At 42.1% G+C, this 14,184-nt stretch overlaps 1 protein-coding gene across 1 annotated transcript in view; it reads right to left on the bottom strand.

The window, feature by feature from the left end:
- The window catches only part of PTPRQ (protein tyrosine phosphatase receptor type Q), an 855,789-nt gene that overhangs the window by 352,023 nt on the left and 489,582 nt on the right, over nucleotides 1-14,184 (bottom strand). Inside the window, exons 34-35 of the mRNA XM_075342420.1 lie at nucleotides 8,080-8,262; nucleotides 4,395-4,496 (exon numbers count right to left, since the gene is read on the bottom strand). Of these exons, the coding sequence (XP_075198535.1) occupies nucleotides 4,395-4,496; nucleotides 8,080-8,262 (285 nt within the window). The remainder of the gene's footprint in view (nucleotides 1-4,394; nucleotides 4,497-8,079; nucleotides 8,263-14,184) is intronic.

The raw sequence follows: 14,184 nt of genomic DNA, 5'->3' as shown, positions 1-14,184 counted from the left end.
TCTTAAGCAGGATTTACTCTACAGGGTAGATGAAATACGGGGCGTGGGGGTAGAGCAGTTGGTGGTGCCCCAGCCGTATCGCCGGCGGGTCCTCGACTTGGCTCATAAACACCTGATGAGTGGCCACCTAGGGGGTCAAGAAAACGCAGGAGCGAATATTGCAAAGGTTCTATTGGCCCGAGGTCTTTGGGGAGGTAAAACGGTTCTGCGAAACCTGCCCGGAGTGTCAGCTTACCGCACCCCTGGCCCACTTTCGCAGTCCGTTGGTACCGTTACCCATTATAGAAGTCCCTTTTGAACGGATAGGGATGGATCTGGTGGGGCCCCTCGTAAAGTCCGCTCAAGGGCACCAACACATCCTAGTGATCGTTGACTATGCCACCCGGTATCCAGAGGCGATACCTCTCAGATATACTGCGGCGAAGCTTATAGCTCGGGAGTTGTTTGCTATGTTCTGCCGGGTGGGGTTGCCCAAGGAGATCCTTACGGATCAGGGGACCCCATTCATGTCTAAAGTGACCAAAGAGCTATGCCGGCTACTCCAGATCAAGCAGTTGCGTACGTCTGTGTATCATCCTCAAACGGACGGTTTAGTGGAGCGATTCAATAAAACCCTAAAAACCATGCTCAAAAGGGTGATTTCCAAAGACGGGAAAGACTGGGATATGATGCTTCCCTATTTGATGTTTGCCATCCGAGAGGTGCCACAGGCATCCACAGGGTTTTCGCCTTTTGAGTTGTTATACGGGCGACATCCCCGGGGATTGTTGGACCTGGCAAAGGAAACATGGGAGCAGGAGCCCACCCCCCATAAAAGTGTGATTGAACACATTTTAGGAATGCAGAACCGCATAAGCGCGGTCATGCCAATTGTGAAGGAGCATTTACAGGAGGCTCAGGCCGCGCAAAGCGGCCGCTACAATAGACAAGCCACCGTGCGGACCTTTAACCCCCTGGGATCGGGTGTTGGTATTGGTCCCCACGGCAGAGAGTAAATTCCTGGCTGAGTGGCAAGGCCCCTACGAGATAAAGGAAAGAATCGGGGTGGTCAACTATAAGGTATTGCAGCCCGGTAGGCGGAAACCTGAACAAATATACCATGTCAACCTGTTAAAACCTTGGCAGGAACCGGAAAGCCTAATGGTTGATTTTCCCCCATCTCTCTCCTCTTCGGGTCGTTCAAACCCGGCTCCAGCGGCCTCCGGAGAGGACGAACCGGAAGTAAGGATTGGAGAAGCCCTCACCAAGCAACAGAGGCGAGAGGCCAGACGGCTGGTTCAGCAGAACCCCGATGTCTTTTCCGAGCTGCCTGGTAGGACTAGTCTGATACGACATGACATTGTCACCGAGCCTCACCTGAAGGTACGCCTGAAGCCATACCGGGTGCCGGAGGCTCGAAGACAATCCATATCAGAGGAAGTGAAGACAATGCTACGCCTTGGGGTCATCGAAAAATCCCGGAGTGAATGGGCTAGTCCCATTGTCCTAATACCAAAACCTGATGGCTCCTTAAAGTTCTGCAATGACTTTAGGAGATTGAACGAAATATCCAAGTTCGATCTCTACCCCATGCCCCGGGTGGATGAGCTGATTGATAGGATGGGACAGGCGCGATATTTCACCACGCTCGACCTGACCAAGGGGTACTGGCAGGTGCCACTGATGGAGTCCGCCAAGGAGAAAACCGCTTTTGTTACGCCGGAGGGTCTCTTCCACTATGTTGTCTTGCCTTTTGGGTTACATGGCGCTCCGGCCACGTTCCAGAGGTTGATGGACTTGGTGCTGGAACCCCACCAGGCGTATGCATCAGCGTACCTTGATGACATCATTATTTACAGCTCCGAGTGGCAGACCCACTTGGAACAGGTACAAGCGGTGGTGGACGCGCTCCGAACAGCCTTATTGACTGCCAATCCCAAGAAATGTGCGTTGGGGCTCACGGAAGCCCGCTACTTGGGCTACGTAATAGGCCAAGGAGTGATTAAGCCCCAAATTAACAAAGTTGAGGTGATCCAGAAGTGGCCTAGACCCCTGACCACGAAGCAGGTTAGGGCCTTCCTGGGTATCGTGGGGTACTACAGGAGGTTTGTAAAAAATTTTGTGGGACTATCAGCCCCCTTGACGGACCTTCTCAAAGGCAATAAGTCCGTCATGGTGCGCTGGACTCCGCAGGCCGAGGACTCCTTCCGGGCCCTGAAGGGGGTCCTGTGCGGACAGCCCGTTCTTGTCAACCCTGATTTCCGGAAGGAGTTCGTGGTACAGACTGACGCCTCTGAGGTCGGCCTGGGGGCAGTGCTGTCTCAGGTGGTTCAGGGGGAGGAACACCCCGTCACCTTCTTAAGTAGGAAGCTCACCCCTCCCGAGCGGAATTATAGCGTAGTGGAGAAGGAGTGCCTGGCGATCAAGTGGGCCTTGGAGTCCCTACGCTATTACCTGCTGGGACGGCAGTTTCGCTTGGTGACTGATCACTCTCCGCTGGTCTGGATGAGGTCCGTCAAGGAACGGAATGCCCGGGTTACCCGGTGGTTCCTTTCTCTGCAGAACTTCTGGTTTACGGTTGAACACCGGGCCGGTAGGTTGCAGGGCAACGCCGATGCCTTGTCCCTCGGCCCATGTTTGATGGCGGGAGTTCAACCCCGCACGCTTGAACTGAGGGGGGGGTATGTGAGACTGTGACCGGGGTTGTCTATGACGGCCGGTACGTCTCGCCCCGGTTGTGCTCCCTCCATGTATAGAAAGCAACTCCACTCCAGGGTTAATGCTGTTTCCCTGCAGGCTGAAAGGAGGGTTAAAAGGAAACAGGAACATGGGCGTGGGCCCCTAGTGTGAGGGAGTGAATACAACTCCCTGAGTTTCTGGCAAAGAAACACATGTGAGCCATTTCTGGAACCTGGCTTTTTGGTCCAGGAGGAGGACATTCCGGAACGTGTTGTGTGCTGTTTGGGACTTTGTTTGTGCAATAAACCGTGTCCTGTGACCATTGGTGCCTGGATCCCGTGTCTTCTGCCGTGCAGCCGACCACGCTACCTCACAGTATATATAGGTAGATGCTCGAAATACAAAAAAGGCGCAAAATAGGGTCTTATGCTGGTGGAACCAGATAAGTTTAATACAGGAATTTTCTCACGTGGAGTAGTTGTGCAAGTCATAGTCACTTCTATACCGGGCATGGAAAGTACACACCGGCTGCTGCAGACCATGTCAAGGATAGATAAAGGAAGCAAAGAAGAAAGGGGTAAAATCCGCGCGCCCGTGTGGAATGAAGAGAGGATCAGATGAGGAGCAGTAACGTGATGGCAATGATCAGAGATGTAAGTCAGTGATTTTTTTCATGAAGACGGAGCTCTGTGCTCCAAAATGCATAGAAATAAAAATCATGTTATTGCTCCTCATTTGATCCTCTCTTTATTCAACACTGCAGCACGGATTTAACCCCTTTCTTCCTTGCCTCCATAGTCTAATGTGTGTGGAAGCCATGGGGCTTTGGGAGAAATATCGATCTGACAAGACCGATTGTCTCTTCAGAGATACAGTAAGTCGTGGCTAAACATGTCGGCAACAGCTTTCTCATAGAAGCACTCAGTCGAATGAGCACTTCTGTGTATTGGAGAGCTGGCTGATGGTCGAATAATCAGCCAATCCATCGCTCGCTCAAAAACCATCTAATGTATATGGCTGGATTAAGAGAACGTTGTTTCTTGTTAGTGATCAGGAACATTTATAGTTATTAGGGATGATCAAATACATCAAATATTCAGCTTTGCGAATATTTTCCGAATAGGTTGCCGCTATTTAACTATTCGTGAATATTTGATGCGCAATGTAAGTCTATTGGAAACCCGAATAACAACTATTCGGAACTATTCGGGCTTCCCATAGACTTACATTGCGCACCGAATATTTGCATAGCGGCGACCTATTCGTTGGATATTCGTGAAGCCGAATATTTGAAGTATTCGATCATCCCTAATAGTTATGTCTATTCTTAAAAGCCCCACCATTCTAGTACTTCTCACAGTATGCAGTATAGGCAATGCTACTGTATGTCATATAAAAGCCCGTCCAGCTCATAGAGGTATCCCTAACACAGTTTGATATGGTTAATAAAAGATTACGTTTTTAGAAAATTAAGGTCTGCTTCTCTTATAGAAACAATGCCGCTGTTGTTCACAATGTGTGTCTGGTATTAGATCTTTTAAGTGACTGGATAAAGCTATTATACAGCTTTTCAACAGAAACAAAAGGAATTTGATAGACTTGATAGACCTCTAGAAATGTAAGCCCGCTACAGAGTTCACGTGGAAGTCAATGAGGGATGCAAAGCAACCATAAAGAGTGAGAAGTACAATTATTTCTACAATATTTTAATGAAAAAGTATTTGTTCTGAGCTCACCGTCCTCCTCTGTTGTGATGTTGACAGCGTCACTGTGCACACCTTCCCCTTTAACTGTACTGGCAGAGACTTTCAGAATGTAACTGGTATGTTTTCGCAAACCTGTATACATTAAAACATTGGGTCATATATTGTCTCATTGTGAAAAAGGCACAGTCTATCTTTTGTCGTCATACAGGAGCTGTCAGTGCTCCACGCATTGCATTTATTTCAAAGCACCACTCCAGCTTTTTTATTTTTTACTACTGGAATGGTGCTTAAATCTAAGTTTCCTGACTCTACTCTTATACTCACCCTCCTCCATCTTCACCTTCTATCACCGCCACTTCCATCGATCCCTGGCTGTTTGTGACCTACGAGCTGCTCCAGTGTTTCATGGAGTGAGCCATGAGGTCACTGTTCTGGCCTTGTTGTGGCCTTATTCTGGCTCTAATAGACTTTCATTGAAAGATTGTGATGTAACTTCTGACTTACGGCCAGTCAGAAGTTGTGGTCACAAGATGGCATTGCGGGAACAGATCAGCATAGGTGAAAGATGAAGACACGGGAGAGTAAGTATACGAGTAGGGCACACATGTTAGATTAAAAGCACTACTGCAGCGCTGAAAAAAACCTAAACAAAACGGTGGCATAGTGCTTTAACCACACTTTTTGTATATACAGTATATAATCCTTTTCAAAGGCCAATTATGGCCATAAAGTCGCAATTGTTTTTCTTGCAAATGTCTTGATTAATAAATAAGCTTTTTGAGGAATACATCTAATGATTTTGACTTTTTCTTTCATAATTTAAATCCACGGAAGATAGAGTGATCTGGTCAAAGGCATTAGAGAGGTCATGGGTTCTTTACCAAGCACTGCACCAATCAGACATGGAATTAAAATTACAGATACGTCTACTATTTGGACAACCCCTTCTCATTTCACATGTTTGGCCCCATTAAAATAACAGCTTATATTCACCTCTTGTGTCGGCGCTGTTCCCACTTGCATTCCCAGGGCTCATGTGCATTTTTGACATCAAGCGAGCCACGCGGACAATCACTGCTGGCTTCTCTCTCTCCACATTTGGACGTATAAGTAAACAAGAGGAAGTGAGTGGCCAGCCACAGCTCTCACTTTTTATTGATTACATATATGTCCGCAGTTAGGGGGAGAGAAGCCAGCGGTGATTGGGTGGGTGTCATGGTTATTTCCCTGCTGTTTTGAGACTGGTGACAGCCTTAGGACTGGAGCCTTCCATGCCCATCTATACTCCTCATTTAAATGAGGTTTCCTTTCCTTTGGTGTTTCATGAGTTAATTTAAGTTTTGCTACCTGCAGCTCTGAGCAGGGCAGGTCAGCAGTAGCTGCTTTGTGTCCACGCTCATTTAGGTTAAATACTAGATCCTTCTCAGCAGACCCTGCTGCTGTTAGAATCATTTCTACTTTGGACTGCCTGGTGGAAGGAACTGCTGAGGTATTCTCCTGTGCCCATCCACCTGCTACTATAGAGTCCGTCTGCTATGGTGAAGTTTGGTGTTTTGTATACTTCTGTTTATTCCCCCATCTGTCTTTCCTTTCCTTCCGTGTTTATTAGTTGAGTGGCGAGTCTAGTATACTCGTCGGCCTACTCACTAGACAGGGTGATTTTAGGGCCAGCTGAGGGACCCAGGTATCCTGCTCGCCCGAAGGCTGAAAGAACCTTTATAGGGACACTAGGGAGCTCAGGAGTCAGCTTGAAGTGAGTACAGGACCCCCTCATCCCTCTCCCTAGTGGCAGGGACCTCCGTTGTATCGTAGCCATGGTGTTTCTCCCTTTTTGTGGTGTTTTTTTGGTGTGCGTCAAACCCCCGCTGGTCTGATCACATGTATAACGCGTTATATATGGACATATTCTACTCTGTGCATGACAGCGGGTGGCTTGCGTGATGTCATAACCTCAAGCGCGCTATGGGAAGGCAAGCGCTGACACCAATGGAACAGCACTGCCAAAAAAGGTGAGTATAACTTTTTTATTTTAATGGGACCAAACATGGGAAATTGGAAGGGCTTGTCCAAATAGTGGACATCCCCTTTAAAGAGAATATCCATGATATCTTATGACAATTTGGACTGTCAATAGATGTAATATATTAGGTAAGAAATGTCAAGTCAGTTCCTAAAGTTGATTTTTTGAAAGCAGGAAAACTTGACAAGTGTAAGATTTGAAGTGATAAATTGTGATGGCTAGACAATTGGGTCAGAGGAACTCCAAAGTTCAGATGCTGTGGTTTGTACATAGAAAAATGGTCTAAATAAGAAAAACTGTTAAAAGAGCATCCAGGCTAGCAGAAAGGGGACCTACAAAATATTTGGCAGAAGGTTTTAATGTTGAACCTGATTGGTATTCAGATCTACTAAAGGCTATCTTGACTCAGATAAAACAGCCAACAAAAAAAGAGAAGAAACGCGATCAGACATCTTGCTTATATGTATTTATTTAAATGTTTAAACAAGTGTAAGGGAGAGAAGGGAGAAACATACAATAGAGTGCACAAAACCCCCGGTGAAGCCCCAATTCAGGAGGTAGTATTAAAGAAGGGATACACAGTCGTCATTCAATATAATAAATCTACTATCAATTACACCAAAATTAGCAACCTATAGGTTATAATACCCCATCAACGGTGATACAATAATTATTCTGAAAACAGACTGTCAACCCTCAATTTATTTATATACTGTAATAACTGCCTCCCATGTTGTAAACATATCATCCTGCACATGCATAATTTATCCAACAATAATCATAGCTTACATCGGGGAATAGCGCCCACCTGACGGACGTTCGTTTCGGCTTCTGCCTGCATCGAAACGAATGTCCGTCGGGTGGGTGCCATTCCCCGGTGTGTGCGGTGTGCCTGCTAGTGGTAAGCTATAATTATTGTTGGATAAATCTTTGCATGTGCAGGATGATATGGGAGGCAGTTAATACAGTATATAAATAAACTGAGGGATGACAGTCTGTTTTCAGAATAATTATTGTATCACCGTTGATGGGGTACTATAACCTATAGGTTGCTAATTTTGGTGGAATTGATAGTAGATTTATTATTTTAAATGATGACTGTACATCCTTTCTTTAATACTACCTCCTGAATTGGGGCTTCACCGGGGTTTTTGTGCACCCTTTTGTATGTTTCCCCCTTTTCTACCCTACACTTGTTTAAACATTTAAATATATACATATAAGCAAGAAGTCTGATCGCGTTTCTTCTCTTTTTTTGTTGGTAGTTGCATGTGGTACAATTTGTCTGATGTCCATATATAATACACACCTTAAAATGACAATACTGTGAATACATGGTAATAATCATGGTGGTGTGGTCGTTGAAAAGTATTTACATCAGATAAAACAGCACTGGCATATCATGGCACAAAAAAGTATAATTTGATACCTTCCTTTACACCAGTCTATGTCTTATTCGATGTTAAAGTATCTTAAATGAGACAACTTTATGTGGCATGATAAGAGTAATTATAACTTTTACTACATCTGTATAGCCATTATAAATTTTGGAACTATGAATATGCATTGGATGAAAATTTGCAAACTTTTAGGAAAACTCTAATGGACCAAGGGCCTCTGGTATTGATCCTCAGGAACAATCACAATGTCAAAATTGTCAGTTACCTCCTACACAAAACATTATTATGGAATTACCTGTAATAGTCAGTGAGAGATAAGATGTATCTGTAGCCCTTTCCACAGTGCCATTCAGCCATGTTACATATACGGTATAATATAATATTATTCCATTTGGTATAACTGGTGCAGAATATGTTACAACAATTTCTGTTGAAGATACATTTCTATATATTATGTTTTCAGGGGGGCTGTCTGGTGCTGCAACAAGAATTAGAAAAAAATTAGTTCAATATTAGTTCAATAAAAATAGTTAATCATTAGAATGAGAAATTAGATGTTAAAACAGCAACTGACATGAGTCCAAACATGTAGTATGAGAAAAAGAAACAAATGTTTCCTTTATGTAACAGGTACTGGATTTATTGGGGTTGTCTACTCCCCGGACAACCACTTTTAATTTAAAGGGATCCTGCCACTATGAAAATGCAGTCCAATTTGCAGGTATCATGTTATAGGCCATAAGGAGCTGAGCAGATTGATATTTAGTCTCGTGAGAAAAAATTCCATATAACTTGTGTTTTCATCATTTAATCCCGTGCTCTTTCTGCAATTTTTGGTCCAGTAGACAGTCCTATCAGTAACTGACCGCTTTCTTGGTATTGGTATGCATACAGGGCTAGCTGTCAGTCACTGATAGGACCCCCCACTGGACCAAAAATCCAAGAAACAGCAGAGGATTAAATGATAATAACACAGGTTATATTGTTTATTTTCTCACAAAACTATGCATATATCCTCCCAGCTTGTCCTTCTCTATAACATGCTGCCTGCAGATTGGACAGCATTTTTGTGGCGGCAGGCGCTCTTTTAGTACTCCAGCTTGTAAATTAAAAATAACAAGTATTCACCTCCCACACAATCACTATTCCATCAATGCTGACGGTGGTTCTCCCAAGGCTTGAGTAACATTGCTCATGATCCCTTCACCAAGCAGCGACTGCTAATTAGCTGCAGGGATTTTTTGAAATAACAACTTCACACGAGCCCTAGCTGACCTGGCACTGATGTCTCTGGAATGGTGTCGGTGGGAGAGATATCAATTATTTTTTATTGTACAAGGGGAGTATTCACTTTTAAAAGGCGTTGTCCAGGTAGTGGACAACCCCTTTAAGCTCTAACCATATTGTCATACCAACACATTTTCATTCAAATCCATGCCACTAGAGATTAGTGCAGACTACAAGGTATGCATGCCAAATATATTAAGTGATGATAGAAATTACTGTAGTAAAGGAGACAGAAGAGCAAGATAGTAAAAGTAATAAAGAATCTCATACAGGTTTCTGACACACTACTGACTCAACCTTGCAACCACGTTTTGTGTATATATACAGTATATATATATATATATATATATATATATATATATACACACAGTATATATACACATATTTATATATATGTATATATAGATATATATATCCTGTCAACACCCAATCTAAACCTGATATATATATATATATATATATATATATATATACATACACACATACACACTACACACACAGCATATATACAGTATATACTGGGTGTGTATATATATATATGTATATATATATACTGTATATACATACATATATATATATATATATATATATTTATTTTTTTCTATTGTATAATGCATATAACGGGGAATGCATATAACCGTCTGACCCTTTAATACCATATTGTTTCTAAAAAAAATACTCTTCTCAAAAAGAAGCCAACATCCTCTTTAAACATCCGCAATCTGTAGAAGTATAGAATTATTTGCCTGCCGTGTCAACGAGGTCTACCACAGAATACACCATAAATTTAGAAGATCTGTCCAGAAGATGGGATACCGTGAGATTGTGCCTGCCATGTACCTAATTAATAGATGTTAAATAAACAATATTGACATTTTTTATAATGGATTTAAATAACAAAAATGTACGGTAATTTGATGAATTTATTTATTTTTTTAAATGAGAAATGCAAAAATGACCAGTATTGTTTTCAGGGCTCCTGTTTTTTTCCTGTTTATATCTATTACTTTGCATTCTTGAACCCACATCGTATTATTTATGTAAAATAACCATCTATCTATCTGCCCTTCCTTCCTGGAATGACCTGAGTAAAGAGTATTTCATTGTCCTCTCATAAATATCTTTTTCCTGTGAGAAACAGGTCTTTATAGTCCATGAGTATCCGCTAGACAAACGATTTCCACATGTAATGCCGTAGCCATAAATCACATGATATAGGTAACATGTTCATCTCGTATTAATATAATACACGTGGACATCTGTCAACCCCGAGAATATAATCACAATGTTAATTCCTGACCCCTGAATAGTATTTTGTATTATAATTTATAATACTGTATTTCAGACTGTTTAGTTTACAGTTTATATACTTTTCTTTAATAAGCAATATAAGCAATATTAATTTCTCTGTCACAAACCATATGCATGTTTTAGGGCTCTTTGACACGTCTTTTTTTTCTGCATGTGTTGGGGGTTATTTTGCACATAGATCGTGTACTTATTAGGTTTTGTGCACATGCTGAGTATTTGGTTGCAGAAATTTCTGCACCAAATCTGTATCTCTTGGCAGCACGTTTTTGCAGTGTTTCTGTGCATTTTTGATTCTTTAATAACTCTTTTCATGCATTTGGGGTGAGAAAATGCTGAAAAAAAAATCGACAAGCCAGCTTAATTTCTGCTTCAAATCTGCAAGGGAAAAAAAGTAGCGTGCACAAAACATACTGTACTGTACTGCACTCAAAAACGCATCAGAAAACGCACTAAAAACGCACTGTGTGAACATAGCCTTACAATCGATGTGCCCCTATTCATATGACTTTTTCTTGTGGACCAACTGTCTGCGAAAAAATTGGGTTTGTCTCATAAGTCTGACTGGAGTAAGATTTGTGGAGGTGCACAACACTAAGGCTGTGTGCGCACTTTGCGTTGAGTTACTTGCAGTTGTAAATGCATCCTCTGGCAGAAATTGTCTTTGTCAAATTTGGTTTGGACCACAGAAACGCTAAAAATACGCATGTGTTTTTACTGCGTTTTGATCGCCTTGAACCACGTTTTACATACTTTTTCATTGCTTAAAGTCAGATGCGTTTTCATTACAAATACACGACTAAATTAAGTTTTAACATTCAAACACTAAGAAAAAAATGTAAAAAAAATGTAAAAAAATATCATGAATAAAATCATAAACAAAATAGCTAATTGTATTAAAATGATAAGTGTGATTTTATATATATGGCTAAAATATCTTTAAAATATTGTTTTTCATTAATTTAATTGTCGGACTATATGTGTGTGTAAAGGGACACATCATTACCTCAATTTAATGTCAAAAAAGCATGCATTCTGCACCAAAAAAGCATGTAAAACGCTAGGATTTTGATTGTGTGTGCGTTTTGAAGGATCTCATTGACTCAAATGTTAGCAAAATGCTGCCAAACTGGCAAAAAGATTTGACATGTTGCTTGTCTAAACACAAAGATTTTGACAAATTTTCTGCACCTAAAACGTTTCGTTTTTAAAAGCATTGTGCGCACAAGAAAGCCCTATTTCCATAGACTTTGCTTGGAAAACAAAATGCATGCATTTTTGCATTAAAATGCTGCAGTTGAAAACACGGAAACGTATGAAAAAATGCAAAGTGCGCACACAGCCTTAAGATAAGCTTCTTTTATTTAGGCCATGTGCACACGTTGAGTACTTGGTGAGTGTTTTGCCTCAGTATTTGTAAGGGCATGTGCACACGTTGAGCATTTGGTGAGTTTTTTACCTCAGTATTTGTAAAACCATGGGCACATATTGAGTATTTGGAGAGGGTTTTTTTTACCTTAGTATTTGTAAGGCAAAGCCAGGAACTGAATAATCAGAGGAAATTTAGAATAGAAACACGTCACCACTTCTGCATTTTTCACCCACTCTTGGTTTTGGCTTACAAATACTCAATATGTGCACGTGGCCTTACAAATACTGAGGTAAAAACTCACCATATACTCAATATGTGCACGTGGCCTTACAAAAGCTGAGGTAAAACTCACCAAATACTCAATATGTGAGCGTGGCCTTACAAATACAGAGATAAAAACTCACCAAATATTAAGCATTTCGTGAGTTTTTACCTCAGAATTTGTAAGACCATGTGCACATATTGAGTATTTGGTGAGATTTTTACCTCAGAATTTGTAAGGCCATGTGCACATATTGAGTATTTGGTGAGTTTTTTACCTCAGTATTTGTAAGGCCATGTGCACATATTGAGTATTTGGTGAGTTTTTTACCTCAGTATTTGTAAGCCAAAACCAGGAGTGGGTAAGAAATACAGAAGTGGATCACATGTCTCTATTCTACATTTCCTCTGATTATTCAATTCCTGGCTTTTGCTTGCAAATACAGTACTGAGGTAAAAAAACCTCTCCAAATACTCAACGTGTGCACGTGGCCTAAGAAACACAGTTTTTAACAGGATTTCTCTCTTAGGCCTTGTGCACACATTGAGTATTTGGTAAGTTTTTTACCTCAGTATTTGTAAGGTAAAACGAGGAGTACAACAATCAGATGAAAAGTATAATAGAAACACGTCACCACTTCTGCATTGATTAACCTCTCCTGGTTTTGGCATACAAATACTGAGATAAAAAAACTCACCAAATACTCAATGTGTGCACGTGACCTGTATGAATCAGTTGCCGCTTACTCCAACATGCCCCCTCATCAAGACTAGTGTGAACAATAATAAATCGGGGCAGGGACTTAGCCACCGCGGTTGCAGAGGTTGTCATCGTGACTGGGCCCGGCAGGGTTAGGGGCCCGGTGCCTGCCCTGCAGAGAAGCAGCTGGCTCCTCTCTGTGAAAGACGAGCTGCGCTGTTCAGTGGTAGACCACGTGACTGTGAGTTGGGGGGGCTCCACTCCATTCTTCCTCATTTTCCCCGTGCCTGCGCTCAATGTCTCAGTGCAGCAGAGCACAATGACGTCATCACTGTGCGACTGCTGTGCTGAGACTGCAGAGCGCAGGATGGGAAGACACTGACCAGAGCAGCGGGGGAACAAGGAGAGGTGAGGACTTTTTTTTTTTAATCAGTGATTACACATGGCAGAGGCCTACAGGGGGGCATTATACATGGAGGTCTATGGGCTGCATAATACAACATGAAGGACACCTTATACAAGGACTATAGGGGTGCATTATACATGGAGGTCTATGGGGCTGCCTAATGCAATATGAAGGACACCTTATACATGGACTATAGGGGTGCATTATACATGGATGACTATGGAGCTGCATAATATAAAATGAAGGACATTTTATACATGGATTTTAGGGGTGCATTATACATGGAGGAATATGGGGCTGTATAATGCAATATGAAGGACATCTTACACATGGACTATAGGGGTGCATTATACATGGAGGAATATGGGGCTGCATAATACAATATGAAGGACTCCTCATACATAGGGGTGTATTATACATGTAGGACTATGGGGTCTGCATTGTAATGCATGGGGACTATGGGGTGCAGTATAATATATGGAGGACTATGGGGTGCATTTAATATATGGAGGACTATGGGGTGATTTAATACATGGAGGATTATGGGAGTTGCATTATAATAATTGGAGACCTATGAGGGCTATTTTATACATGGAGGACTATGGGAAATGCATTATAATACATGGAAGACTATTGGGCTGCATTCTAATATATGAAGGGTTATGTGGGGCCCTTTATACTAAATGGAAGGCTATGTGGGGGCCATTATAGTATTTGGAGAATATATATATATATATATATATATATATATATATATATACACGCGGGGGGACAAAGATGCATGGGATGGGGAAGTTTTGTACTGAGGGAAGGAGGCTCTTTCCCTCAGCACCTAGCTTTCTCATGCTCTGCTGTTGTACATCTTCCCTCAGCACCCAGCTTTCCCCTGCTCTGATATGGGAAAGCTGGGTGCTGAGGGAAAGATGTACAGCAGAGCATGGGGAAGCTGGGTGCTGAGGACAAGATGGTTGTCAGAACATAGGCAATCTGGGTGCTGATAGAAAGAGGGATTTCAGATCATAGCAAACCTTGGTGCTGAGAGAATGAGCCAAGTGTCAGCGTCATT

Source organism: Anomaloglossus baeobatrachus, chromosome 4 (assembly GCF_048569485.1).
Source record: "Anomaloglossus baeobatrachus isolate aAnoBae1 chromosome 4, aAnoBae1.hap1, whole genome shotgun sequence".
In the NCBI taxonomy this organism is placed as follows: domain Eukaryota; kingdom Metazoa; phylum Chordata; class Amphibia; order Anura; family Aromobatidae; genus Anomaloglossus; species Anomaloglossus baeobatrachus.
Note: the sequence above shows the minus strand (reverse complement) of the source record. Positions and strands in the feature narration are given on the sequence as shown.